At 42.2% G+C, this 14,154-nt stretch overlaps 2 protein-coding genes across 2 annotated transcripts in view; one reads left to right on the forward strand and one right to left on the reverse strand.

Annotated features, from left to right (window-relative positions):
* Positions 1–2,338, forward strand: part of CALHM5 (calcium homeostasis modulator family member 5) — a 5,358-nt gene extending 3,020 nt beyond the window's left edge. Inside the window, exon 2 of the mRNA XM_006089175.3 lies at positions 1,251–2,338. Coding sequence (XP_006089237.1) covers positions 1,251–1,640 — 390 coding nt within the window. The 3' untranslated portion in view covers positions 1,641–2,338. The remainder of the gene's footprint in view (positions 1–1,250) is intronic.
* Positions 1–14,154, reverse strand: part of TRAPPC3L (trafficking protein particle complex 3 like) — a 43,602-nt gene that overhangs the window by 10,489 nt on the left and 18,959 nt on the right. The window lies entirely within an intron of this gene.

Raw genomic sequence — 14,154 nt, forward strand, 5'->3', positions numbered from 1 at the left:
CCCCCACCACCACCACCACCACCACCGAGTGCATGAATTTTCGTGCAGGTGGGCCTCTAGTCATGTAATAATAGCTCACACTTACTGAATGTACATATATGTCTACATCATCTCATTTTAATCCCCAAAATTGCCCTCTGGGATGGGTAACCCCCATTTTATGGTTGAGAAAACTGAGGTGCAGAGAACGGTCAGTAAGGGGAAAGTTGAGATTTAAACCCAACTGGTGCCAATCCAGAGTCGGCATTCATGTGGAGTCTGAGCCCTTCACAATGACTCCAAGGCCTGAGAGTGTGGGAACCACGAGTTTAAAGCATTGGAGTGTATCTGTAGTTCTGTTATGGTCTGAATGGGTTCACTTGCTGATTTTTGTCTCTATTTTCAAATGGGCCCATCTGCTGAGAAATACCAAAGGTCATTTCATTGAAATGTCAAGAGAAAGTTTGAAAGAGCTCATTAGTTGTCCAAATACGAAATTAATTCCAATTATCAAAATATAATTAGAACAACAAAAAAGTTTAGAAGATAAGTTGAACTATTTGGACTTCTGTTTTTAATATTCAGGGGGAGGGGGAGAAAGCCCAGCTGAGCCAGTCCATAACCAGAGAGAATTTTGTTTTTTCTAATTATCAAAATTCAGAACCGATAGTCCTGAAGGTTTGGAATCACTGTAATTTTTTTTTCTCAGCTTTTATGCAGGCTTTCAATTCTTACAGTTTCAGTCTCCTTATTGTATTAGGTCTGTTTTACTTTATCATGATAATGAGTCATGAAATTTCCCTCAGAAGGGGTTGTTGCTCCCTACGAACAAGAGAACTTGGGAAAAATCAGTCACTAGACGCACATCTGCATTTATCAATGCCTGAAAACACATGGCTAAGGAACTGGTCATTTGCTCAAATGATCACATTTACCCAGACACAGAAATGTTCCCTCTGAAAGATAATACTATTTGAGGGCTTGGTTTCCCTGATTCTTGGATAATCTATATTTTTTGCTTTTTTTTTCCCTATTTGCCTGCCTTCTGGTTATTTATTTGCATACCAGCAATGATGTAGAGGATGGAGAATAATTAGGTAAAGTAGAAATTTATTTTGGCTGTTAGAAAAGTGTTGTTAAAAAAATAAGATGAAGGATTTCAGCCGAGATGTGGTTTTAATTTAGCCATTCACTTCCCAATACGATCACCCCAGCTCCCTGAGAAGTGGCTTTGCTTTTACACGCCCTCAATCTCTCTCTCTCTTTCTAAGATTCTAGGATGGTGCCTGATTTGTTCAGCATCTTTTTTCTCTCTGCTCACCACTTGTTATGCTCGCTGCCGATCTAAAGTTAGCTACCTTCAGCTGAATTTTTGGAAGACGTATGCACAGCAGGAGAAGGAGCAGTTGGAGAATGCGTTCCTGGACTACGCCAGCAAGCTGAGTGAGAGAAATCTGAAAAGCTTTTTTGAAAACAAGAGGCCAGAGGTCTTCCCCATGCCTACTTTTGCTGCCTGGGAGGCTGCTTCAGAGCTGCATTCTTTCCACCAAAGCCAGCAACACTATAGCACCCTGCACAGGGTGGTGGAGGAGGGTCCGGAACTTAACCCCGAGGAAGATGAGACCACAATAGTCCTTGTGGGTAGCGCCCACAGTGTGTAGTTCATCCACCATCGCTGACTCATGGTGTCCAGGGGTTCACTTCTTATAACATCTTGTTACTGCATCAGCCACAACCTGTGAATATCTGTGTTTTCTCACATTCCGTGTTTCTTTATAAGACAACAAGGCCAAGGGAAGCAGCTTTGCAGCTCCCAGGTGCAGATAGTGTTAGGATGTGCTCAAACTGATGCAGAGTGACTGGTCAAGGATGGCGAGAAAGGTGGTCTTGCTTTGGGTGGGGGTTGGGTTCAGAATCTTCAAGTTTAAGATTTTTTGATTCAACAGCAAGACTCATGCAAGAGGGTCATGGCATCTGGGGAAGAAGTGGTGAGTTGTGAGTGAGACAGGTACTCTTAACGGACTACTGTACACAGTGGGATCTGCAGTGTAGTCAGCAAAATCCTCGTCCTATAAATCTACCCTACTGCCCTTTAAGGATGTATAAAATTCTACCATCTGAAATTCATTTTCTCAGAATCTGAAGACATCAGTTCTCAAAAATAACACATTGAATGGATATAATGCCTAAAATTCTGACCTTCTCACCTGTTTCCAGCATACAATAAAAGTATGCCCTGCAAGCAGGGCTGTTTTAGGGCTATTGTGGGCTCTAAGTACTTTTGCTTTCATGGACCCCTTTCTACATTAAAAATACACACACACACACACACACACACACACACACGCACACACACATATTCATGACTGTGTTGATAGAAAATATATAAATATTATGTATTAAAAATTTTTTCAACCCAAAAGTTTATTTTTTTTCCAGATTTTAAAAGAAATTCAAAACCCTTGTGGGCCCCTACAGGTATCATGGGCCCTAGGCATAGTGCCCACTGTGCTGAAGGGGGCAGTGAGCCCTGACTGGAGGTCTGTGGGAACTGTCCAAAGCGTGAAGCCCAAAATGTATACTGAGCCAGAATGAGACTCTAGGAGAGGCAAAAGGGCACACTGGGAGGCTGAGGCTGGAGCTTGAGCACAGAGAGAAACCCTGGAGGAGGCCTACATCACTGGTAAACAAGGCAATGCCAGTGGCTTTTTAAAAACTGTATATTTTTATTGATTTCAGAGAGGAAAGGAAAGAGAGATAGAGATAGAAACATCAATGACGAGAGAGAATCATTGTTTGACTGCCTCTTGCACACCCCACACATTGAATAATAATTCAATGTATTATTTTTGAGAACTGATGTCTTCAGATTCTGGGAATTGAGCCCACAACCCAGGGATGTGCCCTGACAGGGAATTGAACCATTACCTCCTGGTTCATAGGTCGACACTCTACCATTGAGCCATGCCAGCCAGGCCACGTGCCAGTGGAGTTATTCCTTTTGGAGCAGGATTTTGATCAAGAGCATTAGGTTAGTTTAATCCATTTTGTGGGTTGGAACATAGTTATTACACATATAAAATGTCATATTTGAATCTGGAAGGAAATTTGCTTTTAGGCAGCTTCAAATAATATTTCAATGTTCAGCGCTACTTAAAATTGAGTTATGCAGAAAAAATACTTCTCTAGCTGTAAGAAAGACCCATATTCTAAATTTTTCTCTTCCACTAAGGAGGAAAGGTAGAATTAATGTATATGACAATCTATTATGCTCTGGGTAGTTTACATATGATTTATATTTAAAACTCACAAGTATACTGGGAAGGAAGTATTACTATTTCTACTTTTATAAATAAAACTAAAGTTCAGAATGGTTAAAGTTAAGTCATAGGTAAGAGATAAGAAACTAAATTTACACCTGAATTTATCTGACTCAACTTCTACCACATAAAATGTTGCATGATGTTGATATATTCTCAAATGTTCAGTTAACCATAAAAAGCATGTTTCCATTTGTAATATCTTAATCAATAAAGGAGAAAAAATTAAGAAAAGAAAAAAAATAGTAAACACACACACACACACACACACACACACACACACAGCATGTTTCCTCATTGAAGCATCAATGAGCCTGGCCAGCGTGCCTCAGTGGTTGAGCGTGGACCTATGAACCAGGAGGTCATGGTTCAATTCTCTATCAGGGCACATGCTTGGGTTGAGGGCTCGATCCCCAGTAGGGGGAGTGCAGGAGGTAGCTGATCAAGGATGCTCTCTCATCATTGATGTTTCTATCTCCCTCTCCCTTCCTCTCTGAAATCAATTAAAAATATATTTTTTAAGTAATAAAAGTCTAAACTCAGGTGATACTTAGTAATTGTGCTTAAAAACAATACTTGAAAATATATGCATCCTTTGGAAGAGTGCCTAACCCGTACAATTATTACTAATTGCATTGTGACAACATTTTATTCTAAGATTTAGCCTAAAGGAATGTACTTCTGCAGTAATAATGGTTGCTGATGGAATCAACACAAGATTATTTCTCCTTGGGGTTTTGTTCATATCTGTGTCATGGGAGGAAAGGTGAGGGATAATAATCAGTGTCTTTAAAAAGCTTGCTTCCTTAGACAAGTGGCTAACTATGTGATCCTGTATAGGAAGCCAAGCAGTTAAAGAAATATGCAGCTACAAATTAGTGTTGAATCAATGTCCATCTTCTTTGGAGTGAATGTCCTGGAAGACAGAGCTTCTCTCCCTACCTCCTACCCCAGAGAGAAGCTAGTTATCCCAACTACTGGTAGGGTGGGCTTTGCTTCAATCAAGACTATCCTATATAATAAAGAGGCAATATGCAAATTGACCATCATGTCCTCACAAAGATGGCTGCCTACAATCAGGCCAGCAGGGGGGGTTAATGAGGGACGACCAAATGACTAAACATGCAGGCTGTATGGCGCGACCAGGCTGGCAGGGGGGTTAATGAGGGATGACCAAACGACTGCATAAGCAGGCTGCGTGGGGTGACCAGGCCAGCAGGGAGGGGGGGGACAGTTGGGGGCAACCAGGCCGGCAGGGGGGGCAGTTATGGGCGACCAGGCAGGCAGGCAGGTGAGCAATTAGGAGCGAGTGGTCCAGGATTGTGAGAGGGATGTCCGACTGCCGGTTTAGGCCAGATCGGGCCTAAACCAGCAGTCAGACATCCCCGAGGGGTCCCGGATTGGAGAGGGTTCAGGCTGGGCTGAGGGGACTCCCCCCCATCCCCCGTGGATGAATTTCGTGCACCGGGCCTCTAGTGCTTTATTATATTTCTCTAGTTTTCCCCACTGTTAAAAATGACATTTTATCTTATTTGAAACACTTGAAAGAGATAAAATGAGAGGCAACTCCGGGAGAATCAGGACAGAGGGTCTGGGGGAGTGGCAGCCCTCACATGCTACCTCACCTCTACTGTAGTCACTATAGAGTGCCAGGGAACACAGTTTGAAAACTCTTGCTCTAAAACAGTGGATGTCTATTAAGATCGCTTGGGGAGCATTTAAAAAGTTCTTATGGCCCAGCCAGTGTGGCCCAGTGGTTGAGCATCAACCTATGAACCAAGAGGTCACAATTTGATTCCCAGTCAGGGCACATGCCCAGGTTGCAGGCTTGATTCCCAGTGTAGGGTGTGCAGGAGGCAGCTGGTCAATGATTCTCTCATAATTGATGTTTCTAGCTCTCTCTCCCTCTACCTTCCTCTCTAAAACCAATAAAAAATATATTAAAAAATAAAAATTTCTTATGCTGGGCTTTATTCCCAGAGACCATGATTTAATTAGTTAAAAGTAGGATCTGGGCATCAGGATTTCCTCAGGAAACCTCCAGGTTATTGTATGGAGCAGAAAGGCTGATAACCATTACCTTGGACAGTGACTAAGAGGTCAGGCCAAGCCTGGACAAAAGCTTACATCTGACACAAACAATGACACCACGCAGGGCTGACCCAGAGTTTGGCTGGCCTTTCCAAGGTGTCTCTGAACCCTTTGGCCCAGATTGATCTTGATTTTTTTCCTTTGGGATTTTGTTTTCCAGAGTATTTCCTAAATAGTTTTCATCTCCTTGTAAGAAATTTTGTTGTTAAAAGGTTACATTGATAAAATGCTCCCAAAGCTACTGCTATTTTAAAGTTGTGAATGAAAAAGGAGCTATGTAATATAACTGACAAGCTGGGGGTTGGGGGTGGGGGCAAATGACAGGCCTGACAAGCTCAGTGACCAAAAGTAACCACGCAGGACGGTCTGATCACAAATTCCTCACTGGGCAGGTCATAACAGGTAGTCACATCCCAGGCCTACAGCTTCCTTAGCAAAGGTCAACCTTGACCTTAAGTGAGCTCTGTCTATTGTTCTCATGCATCTAGGTAGGGTAATATACCTTTGAAATTTCAGAGTGATTTTTTTTCTTTTTGTGAATCCTCACCTGAGGATATTTTCCCATTAATTTTAGATAGAGTAGAGGGGATGGAGGGAGGGAAGGAAGGGGGGGAGGGGAGAGAGAGAGAGAGAGAGAGAGAGAGAGAGAGAAGAGAGGCACATGGATTGTACATGCCCTTGACCAGGAATAGAACCTACAACCCTTCAATGTTCGGGCTGACACGCTAACCACTTAGCACACCGGCCAGGGCCTGAGTAATTTTCTTTTCCTCCCCCTCCAAGGTACAACCACAGGCACCAGAGCACCAGACCACAGAACTTCTCATTATTATCTTGTTCCCTGAATACCATCTGTATGTGCTGTAAATGTTAATTGTTAACTATTGTGTACCCATCAGTGTAAAAGAAGTATGTTTCTCCTTTTTGCTTTTTATCCAGTCTCGGAGATTTCCCTGCTTTGCTTTCCTCTTGCCTCCTTATCTACCACCAATTAATTTCATGTAACCCTCTGTACGTCTCCTTCTTTGATTCTAATGTATAAAATAAGCTGCAAAACTTAAATTCTCCAGAGCATTTTCTCAATCCATTGAGATTTTGCTTCCAGGCATATCCTCAAAATTTGGCTCCAATAAACTCTTAAAAGACTTTGCTATAGGCTGGACGTTCTTTTGTCAACAAATCCACACACTTAGATTTGTTTTTTAAGTCAGTCTCCCATGAGTTTCATCCAAACAAGTTAAGCAATAAAAACAAAACCAAGAATCTGCAATGGGAAGTTGGGATAGACTGTATTTTTTAACCTTCTTTATTCACTTTTTTTAAAAAAAATTATTTGGATAACATTGGTTAATAAATTATGTAAATTTTAGACTAGATTTTCATGTGCTAAGATCTCTGGAAGGTTGAAAACTTTTTCCTGGAATATAATAGTCCCAGGAAGACAAGATGCCTCGTTGAAGTCAGACTTTCTCTAAGTCTCAGTCACAAGCAGAATTGGAAGATGGACACCCCTAAGTAAGGGAAGATGACTGGTAGAATTTGCTGGGACTTGAACTTTCAGAGGTAATTCTCTGTGACTAGAGGAAAAACAATGTTACATACTTGTAATCATAATAAACGTTTCAGGGCATTTTTCCTGCAGGTGCCTTTTCTTCATAGAGGAACTCTGCCATAAGCAACTGATGTGATCTGTCGGGTTAGACCCAGTCAGTCTGCAAGACCCACAGACCCTGTGGCTCTGCGTACATACTTCTCCACAAAGAAAACTTCCTACATTTTTCTCCTTTCACCCCTCCCAGAGGTACAAGGAGGAATAGTTCAAGTACGTGGGTGTTTCTATAAGGCAGTTCTTGCCCACTCAGAGGGGAGAATTAAGTCTAAATGATTGTGTTTGTTTAAACAAGTTTCTTATTTTTAATCATCTATCTGGCATATTTTTGGCCCAAGGGGTAATAATTCTCAAAATATGTTATGAATTGCTTTTGCTGTTAATACTCTTAAATATTGAGAATTTTATAACTATAAAGGATTTTTCTTTCCTTTTAATTTTTCCACTCTCTTATCCCCAGCTAAAAAAAAAAAAAATGCCACTCAGTAGGAAACTGGCCTGACATTCAGCTAGCGGTGATGCCAGCTCCTCTGGAATGCTGTGTGGTGTTGTGCTGTGACTTCCATGGAATTCAATCCCTGCTTATCAAGGGCTCCCACTTATTTTAATATCATATGTTGGAAAATGTGAAAAAGGTTCAATAGGCTCTTACCACTAAATTGTGAGTTAGCCTTTGAAAATAGTAATTAATAGCAAAGAGAAATGTTCTATTTTAGGCTTAGTCTGATTGGCTTCCATTGTTCAGTTGAGGGATTAAAGGAAGGTGTTGAGAAGGAGGCACGGATGGCACTTTAACCCTGGCATCCACCCCTGCCTCCTCTGTGCTGAGAACTGCTCTTTTGTGACTTGGTCACCAGTTGCTGCTCTGTTGGTTGTGAACCTGCATTTCTGAGCGAGACACTCGGATTAATGGCTGAGCCTTTCATTTGGCTTCTTCCCACCCCTTCAGCTCCCTGCAGGAGTCACATGGTTAGACATGCCTGACTCCCAAATCCAGCCTAGACTCTGAGGACTCGACTACTTTGGTGCCTCAATTTCCCACTTCCATCTTTTGGTTGGGGGTGGGAGGGACATACAATAATTCTCAAACGTCTATTTAAAAATTATTCTCCTACAAAACAGTGGCAAGATACTAAATATTTTAGGATTGGGGGATCTTTGGAAGTAACAGAGTCACAGCGGTTGGCTGTCTGATGGAGGTGACTCAGTGGGAGTGACCCTCACCCTCTCCCCACTCCCACCCTGCACTGTAGGGGTTTCCTGGCAGGGATCTTGGTACAGCACTGAGTTGCCTACAGTGGAGTAGATGTGAGCCTTGCAAGCGCTGGGCAGTGGCTTTAATCCTGCTGAAGACAAGGTGGGACTTTCCCCATGGCGAGATGGAAGGAAGTGGGACCTTAGAAGGCAACCCCCTTATCTTACAGCATCAATAGGCTTTCCAAGATACCTCATCCTCCCGTGGGGCCTCTGGAAATTCTTTTCCCCATGGCACCCCAGGAACTCCACTTCTACCGGTAAGAGGGGGAGACACAGAGAGCGCCCCACCGGTAACAAAAGGACAGGAAAGAAAAAGCCTCCCATTCTGTGCATAGAATTATGTTGTCAACAGAATTCAAGGGTTGTGCGTTGTACTGGGTGCATTGCATTTAGGCTTCTACTTAGAATTGTGAAATATAGCGATTTTGAGGGAAAGTATTTCTTTTTAAAATGTACATTGTTTGGAAAATGGAAAAAAGCCCAATGTAATCAGAAAAAAAGGAGGGAAAATAAACTACAGAATCATAAGGAACAAAACTGTTTGTTTTATTTTTGAAGAGAAAGAAAAGACCTAAGATATGCTGGTGTCTCTGACTTGAATGGCCTTTTTCAAGTTCCTTTCACCTGGGCAGGTTTCCTAGTCAGCTATAAAAATCAGGTCATCTCTGGTAACATTCTTTGAAAAAACACAATGCCAAGAGAATGGCCGGGAAAAGGTTTAGAAAAAGAGAAACAAAAGCAAAAGCTCCATCGGGTTAGAGGAGCAGAGCAAATTTTTCTGGTTGGTTCCTTTATAAGAAATTCAAAGGAAAACCTAATGTTATCTATTGTAGTACATCATTTTTCCTAGAATTTGGTTATCTCCCCTCTACCAAAGCATCTCTCTGTGAGTTTACTATTCTGAGAAATGTCCGTCCCACTCTTGCTAATATTTTAAAATATTTACTTTCGCCCGAGCAGGTTTGGCTCAGTAGATAGAGCGTCAGCTTGAAGACTGAAGGGTCCCAGATTTGATTCTGGTCAAGGGCACATACCTCAGTTGCAGGCTCCTCCCTGGCCCAGGCCCTGCTCAGGGCTCCTGCTGGAGGCAACCAATTGATGTGTTTCTCTCTGTCCTTCCCTCTCTCTTCCACTCTCTCTAAAACTCAATGGAAAAATATCCTCAGGTGAAGATTTTAAAAAATAAAATAATAAAATAAAATAAAATATATACTTTCTACTAACACTGTAGTTTCCCCTGCAATGCTTCCTAGGGGATACATAGTTTTGAAAGATTTCTTTACTTGATTATTATCTGCAAAATACCTAGCAAAGGCAATTATTTTTATTCCAATACCTTATAGTTAGCATGTGAAATGGAGCCTGCTACACTAGTCTATGCAGGAATTCTAGCCTCTGGGGCAACGGAAAACAAACACTATTATCAGTAAGATGAATAATGTGAGCAGAGGACTCACAAGCAAAGACTCATAAATTGCTGTTACTAATTTTTCAGACAGAAAGAGCAAGGTTTGTAACAATTCCTTTGCCCTGTTTTAGAAAATCTCAGAATGTTTGCCATACCCAAACCTGCTTCCTGAGGGGTTTCCTATGACGGTCATGTTCTCTGTCTCATTACCCTGATGTTCTGGCCACAATTAATAGACTAGAATGGGCATTTGAGAGGCCGGGCAATCAGCCCCATCGTTTGGTTACAGGCCTGGCAGTGGCCTAGCATGAAAACTCTGGGCAACAGAGGGCTCCTAATTGACTGGACAGGTTGGGACTTTGAATATGAGACAGAGAGAGTCACAGTTTGGGTGACTGGACAGAAGACAAAAGATACGTGGAGAAAAGAAAGTAAGCGGAAGCCAAGTGGACACGGTGAGGCGGCCGAAGGACTGATGTGGAGGGAAGTAGTGTGGTGAAGGGGGAGGGAAGGGTGGTGGAGGGCAGCAATGGGGGGAAAAGGGGACATCCGTAATACTTTCAAAAATAAAGATACATTTTTTAAAAGAAAAAGAATAGAAAGGGGTAGGGATCAAATGTATAAATTGCCAGTCATAAAAACAGTCACAGGGATGTAAAGTACAGCATCAAGAATATGGTCAATAATATTGTAATAACAGTGTATGATATTATGGTGTCAGATGGTACTGGACTTATCGGGGTGATCACTTTGTAAGGCATATATATGTCTAATCACTATGTTCTACACTGAAACTAATGTCATATTATATGTCAACTATAATTGAAAAATAAAAAAAAATATTTAAAGAAGATATTAGTAATTAGTTGCAAGAGCAAAGTAAGCAGAGAATAGCTGAGTCACCAGAACTTCAGAGGAGTGAAGTAGGTAGGGAAGTGCAAATGCCTGCTCCTGAGATGACAAGGGAAACCGAAGGATTTTCTAATTTCTGTTCTCCCATGAAGCCTAGCTATGGTGTCCCAGGACATCTTTACAATAAACCCCTATGGCCTGATGTAATTCCAACCTAAAGGGGTCTAGCTAACACAATTTGGCTCCATGATGAATTTTAGGCTACATTTCAAATATTTCCCATAATAAATGGAAATGATTAATTTATGTCTAATTAGCTTTTCTTAATAAAACTGTTACTATACATGTGTTTGAAACCATCGAATATATTTTTGTGTAACTATAAAGATTTTTTTAGATCTTAGTCAGAGAGAGGTATAATTGCATTTTCTATTTAGCCTCATAATATATGCAAGAGATATATGCCTATTAGGTTAAGGGAAATGCAATATCTAGTAATTTGATTCTATTTAATGCTTGCATTTTATAATCACAAGAATGACTCCACCTCTCCTGCAATTTTCTACAATCATATAAATAGTGGAGGAAAATAAAGGGTTTCAATAAAATTATCAAGATGAATTCACTGTCTATTGTTTAATAAGAATCAGATATTTTCCTGTCCAGAATTCCATTGCAGTGCAAATCTTGTTATTGTGGATTTGTTGTTGTGAGCAACCAGACATCTTTGGATTTTCAATGTAGTAGTAAATACTGTTGAAATAAGGGGCTGCAAGTGATGGGTGTTAAAGTGCGAGGGGAAGAGTAGGCGACTTTAATTTGGAGATGAATGTGGACTACTGCCCTCTTCTGGAAAGAGTAGGAGGAGCAACAGTGTACAGATGTGTGGTAAGATCTTCAAACATTTTCTAAATTTACTTCAGTAATATGTAACATATGTCTACAATATTCTGGTTTGCCATTCAATCACATGTAACATATGTCTACAATGTTCTGGTGGGCCAAACCCTAAGAATACCTGGAATTATTCTTCCCTTTGAAAAGCTTACAGACATGACAGGGAAATGAAATTTCCCAGAAATGAAAGATAACTTTAATGGAAATACAATAAAGTATCAAATCAAACGAAGTTTGTATATATTACCACGACTCAATAAAACTCTGTATTATTCTATTCTTTGTAAAACACTTTTGCTTTAGTTAGATGAGGAATAGAAATATATACAAAAGAAGCTGCCCAACCAGCATGGCTCAATGGTTGAGCGTCGACCTATGAACCAGGAGGTCTTGGTTCAATTTTCAATAAGGGCACATGCCCAGGTTGCAGGCTCGATTCCCAGTTGGGGGTGCGGGGGTGGAGGCGGGGTATGCAGGAGGCAGCCCATCAATGAGTCTCTCTCATCATTGATGTTTTCTATCTCTCTCTCCCTCTCCCTTCCTCTCTGAGATCAATAAAAAATATATTTTAAAAAATGTTTTCTTTTTTTGGGTATTCTCTCTCAGCACTAAAGAATTCTTTGGCATATTTTTTTCTTTCTTAGTAGCTAATCACCTATATAGTTAATAACTTTTTATATTAAACTTTGCTTGTTGAAATGATTGTGTGGTTTCTGTCTCCCGACTGGGCCCTCACTCACTCTCCTTCAAGAAAGGCACACCCTCGCCCTAACTGGTTTGGCTCAGTGGATGGAGTGTCGGCCTGCGGACTGAAGGGTCCTAGGTTCAATTCCGGTCAAGGGTATGTACTTTGGTTGTGGGCACATCCCCAGTAGGGGGCGTGCAGGAGGCAGTGTAAGCTGGCTTTTCTACCTGTCTCTGGTGATGTCATCTAAGTCTCAATTACATCATCAGTAAAATGGGGCTAATGATAGATGCTCTCTACTTCACAAAGCTCTTGCATGGAAAAAATAGATAATAGGTGGGAATTACTTTGAACTTTTCTTCAGAAAATCTCTGTATTACTAGTTTTTTAAAATATCATTTTATAATGCTAACAATTTGTTATATGTCTTATTTAAAATGTGTTGTATTTTGAAACAAACACTACAAAAAGCAGATTTAAATATGATAATATCACAATTTAAAAATAAATACCTTTTTGTCAGTGGGTAGTTGAAATATTGGGGGGCTCACTTTGTAAAGTATACGATTGTCTAACCACTATGTAGCTGTACACCTGAAACTAAAAGAAAATAATATTGACTGTGAATTATAATTGAAAAATAAAATAAATACCTTTTAATGTTGCAGGAAGATGGCTGTAGAATTAGCCTGCCATCCCTTCTTTATATGGAATACTAGGGGCCCAGTGCACAAATTTGTGCACCTTGAAAGGAACTGTGGACCGCAAGGCTGCAGTGGGCACAGGGGCGGGTCTCGGCCCATCCTCTGTGCCCCCACCTAGCCGCTCCCGCTGTGGCCCCTGGTCCCCTCTCTGCTGGCAGCCCTGCTCCCACTGCTGCTGCTCCCACACACTGACGGCGCCAGCCCCGCTCGCACCCGCTGATGGTGTGGAGCAATTGGGGCCAGCGCCAGCAGCGGGTGTGAGCGGTGGCTGCTGCCCCGATCGCCCCTCAGGAGCAGGGGGAGGTGGAGAAGCCCTGAGGGGTGATCGGGGCTGGCAGCTGCTGCTTGCACCTGCTGACGGTGCCGAGCGATCAGGGCCAGCGCCGGGAGCCAGCAGCGGGTGTGAGCGGGGCCGGTGCTGGCAGCAGGTGTGAGCGCCAGGCAGGACCACGGCTCCCGGGAGCAAAGAATTTTTGTTAACCACCAGAGGCTCGCCCTGATGACAGCGACTGGCACCCCACCTTGGTCTGGTGCCCCTGCTTACCTGCTCCACCATCCCGCTGGGGCTGACACCCGCCATGTCCGGTGCTCTGCCACCTGCTGCCGATGCTCACCATGTTCTGCACGCACCCCTTGGTGGTCAGCGCACGTCATAGCGACTGGTTGTTCGTTTGTTCAGTTGTTCCGCCGTTCGGTTTATTTGCATATTAGGGTTTTATATATACAGATAAGGCTGACCGAATATAATTTGGTCTCTGTCATGAGATTTATTTTTATACCACTAGATGGTGCAATTTGAGGTCTAAAGCCTGTCCAAAAAAATTATCAGAAGCTTCGTGATAGAGTTACTTTCCCTTTGGAAAAGGCAAAGTGAGGAAAATGAGAGGGGGCTGTTAGTAATATGTGAAGTCACATGATTGTCCTCTCCCAGAGGCAGAGGAGTGTAGAGTAGAGCATGTTCCTACGTATAGTCTTTCACTAACTAGCTCTTAGATGACTCACTTCACTCATCTGGACATGGGTTTTTCTTCTTTCTCTGCTTCCCTCTCTTCCCTTCTCTGGAACCAGGACAGAGATCACGAGTTCTGTGGCGGCCATGATATGCAGATGAAGTACTCAACAAGGACAATGCCAGTGTTCTGTCTAAATGCGTGGTCTGGGAAGGCGGCCAAATAAGTCACAACCATCGGGTTCTGCTCCTGTTCCTGCTATGCTCCCCAGGCAGCACTAAGCCTCCTCTGATCTTGCCCACTTGTCTATAAAACCGACTCTCACATCTGACATCCACCTCCTCTGAGCAGAGACTACAAGGATGGATGAGACAATGCAGCCAAAGGCCAGACCTTTTAATG

Source organism: Myotis lucifugus, unplaced genomic scaffold (assembly GCF_000147115.1).
Source record: "Myotis lucifugus unplaced genomic scaffold, Myoluc2.0 scaffold_57, whole genome shotgun sequence".
Taxonomy (NCBI): Eukaryota; Metazoa; Chordata; class Mammalia; order Chiroptera; family Vespertilionidae; genus Myotis; species Myotis lucifugus.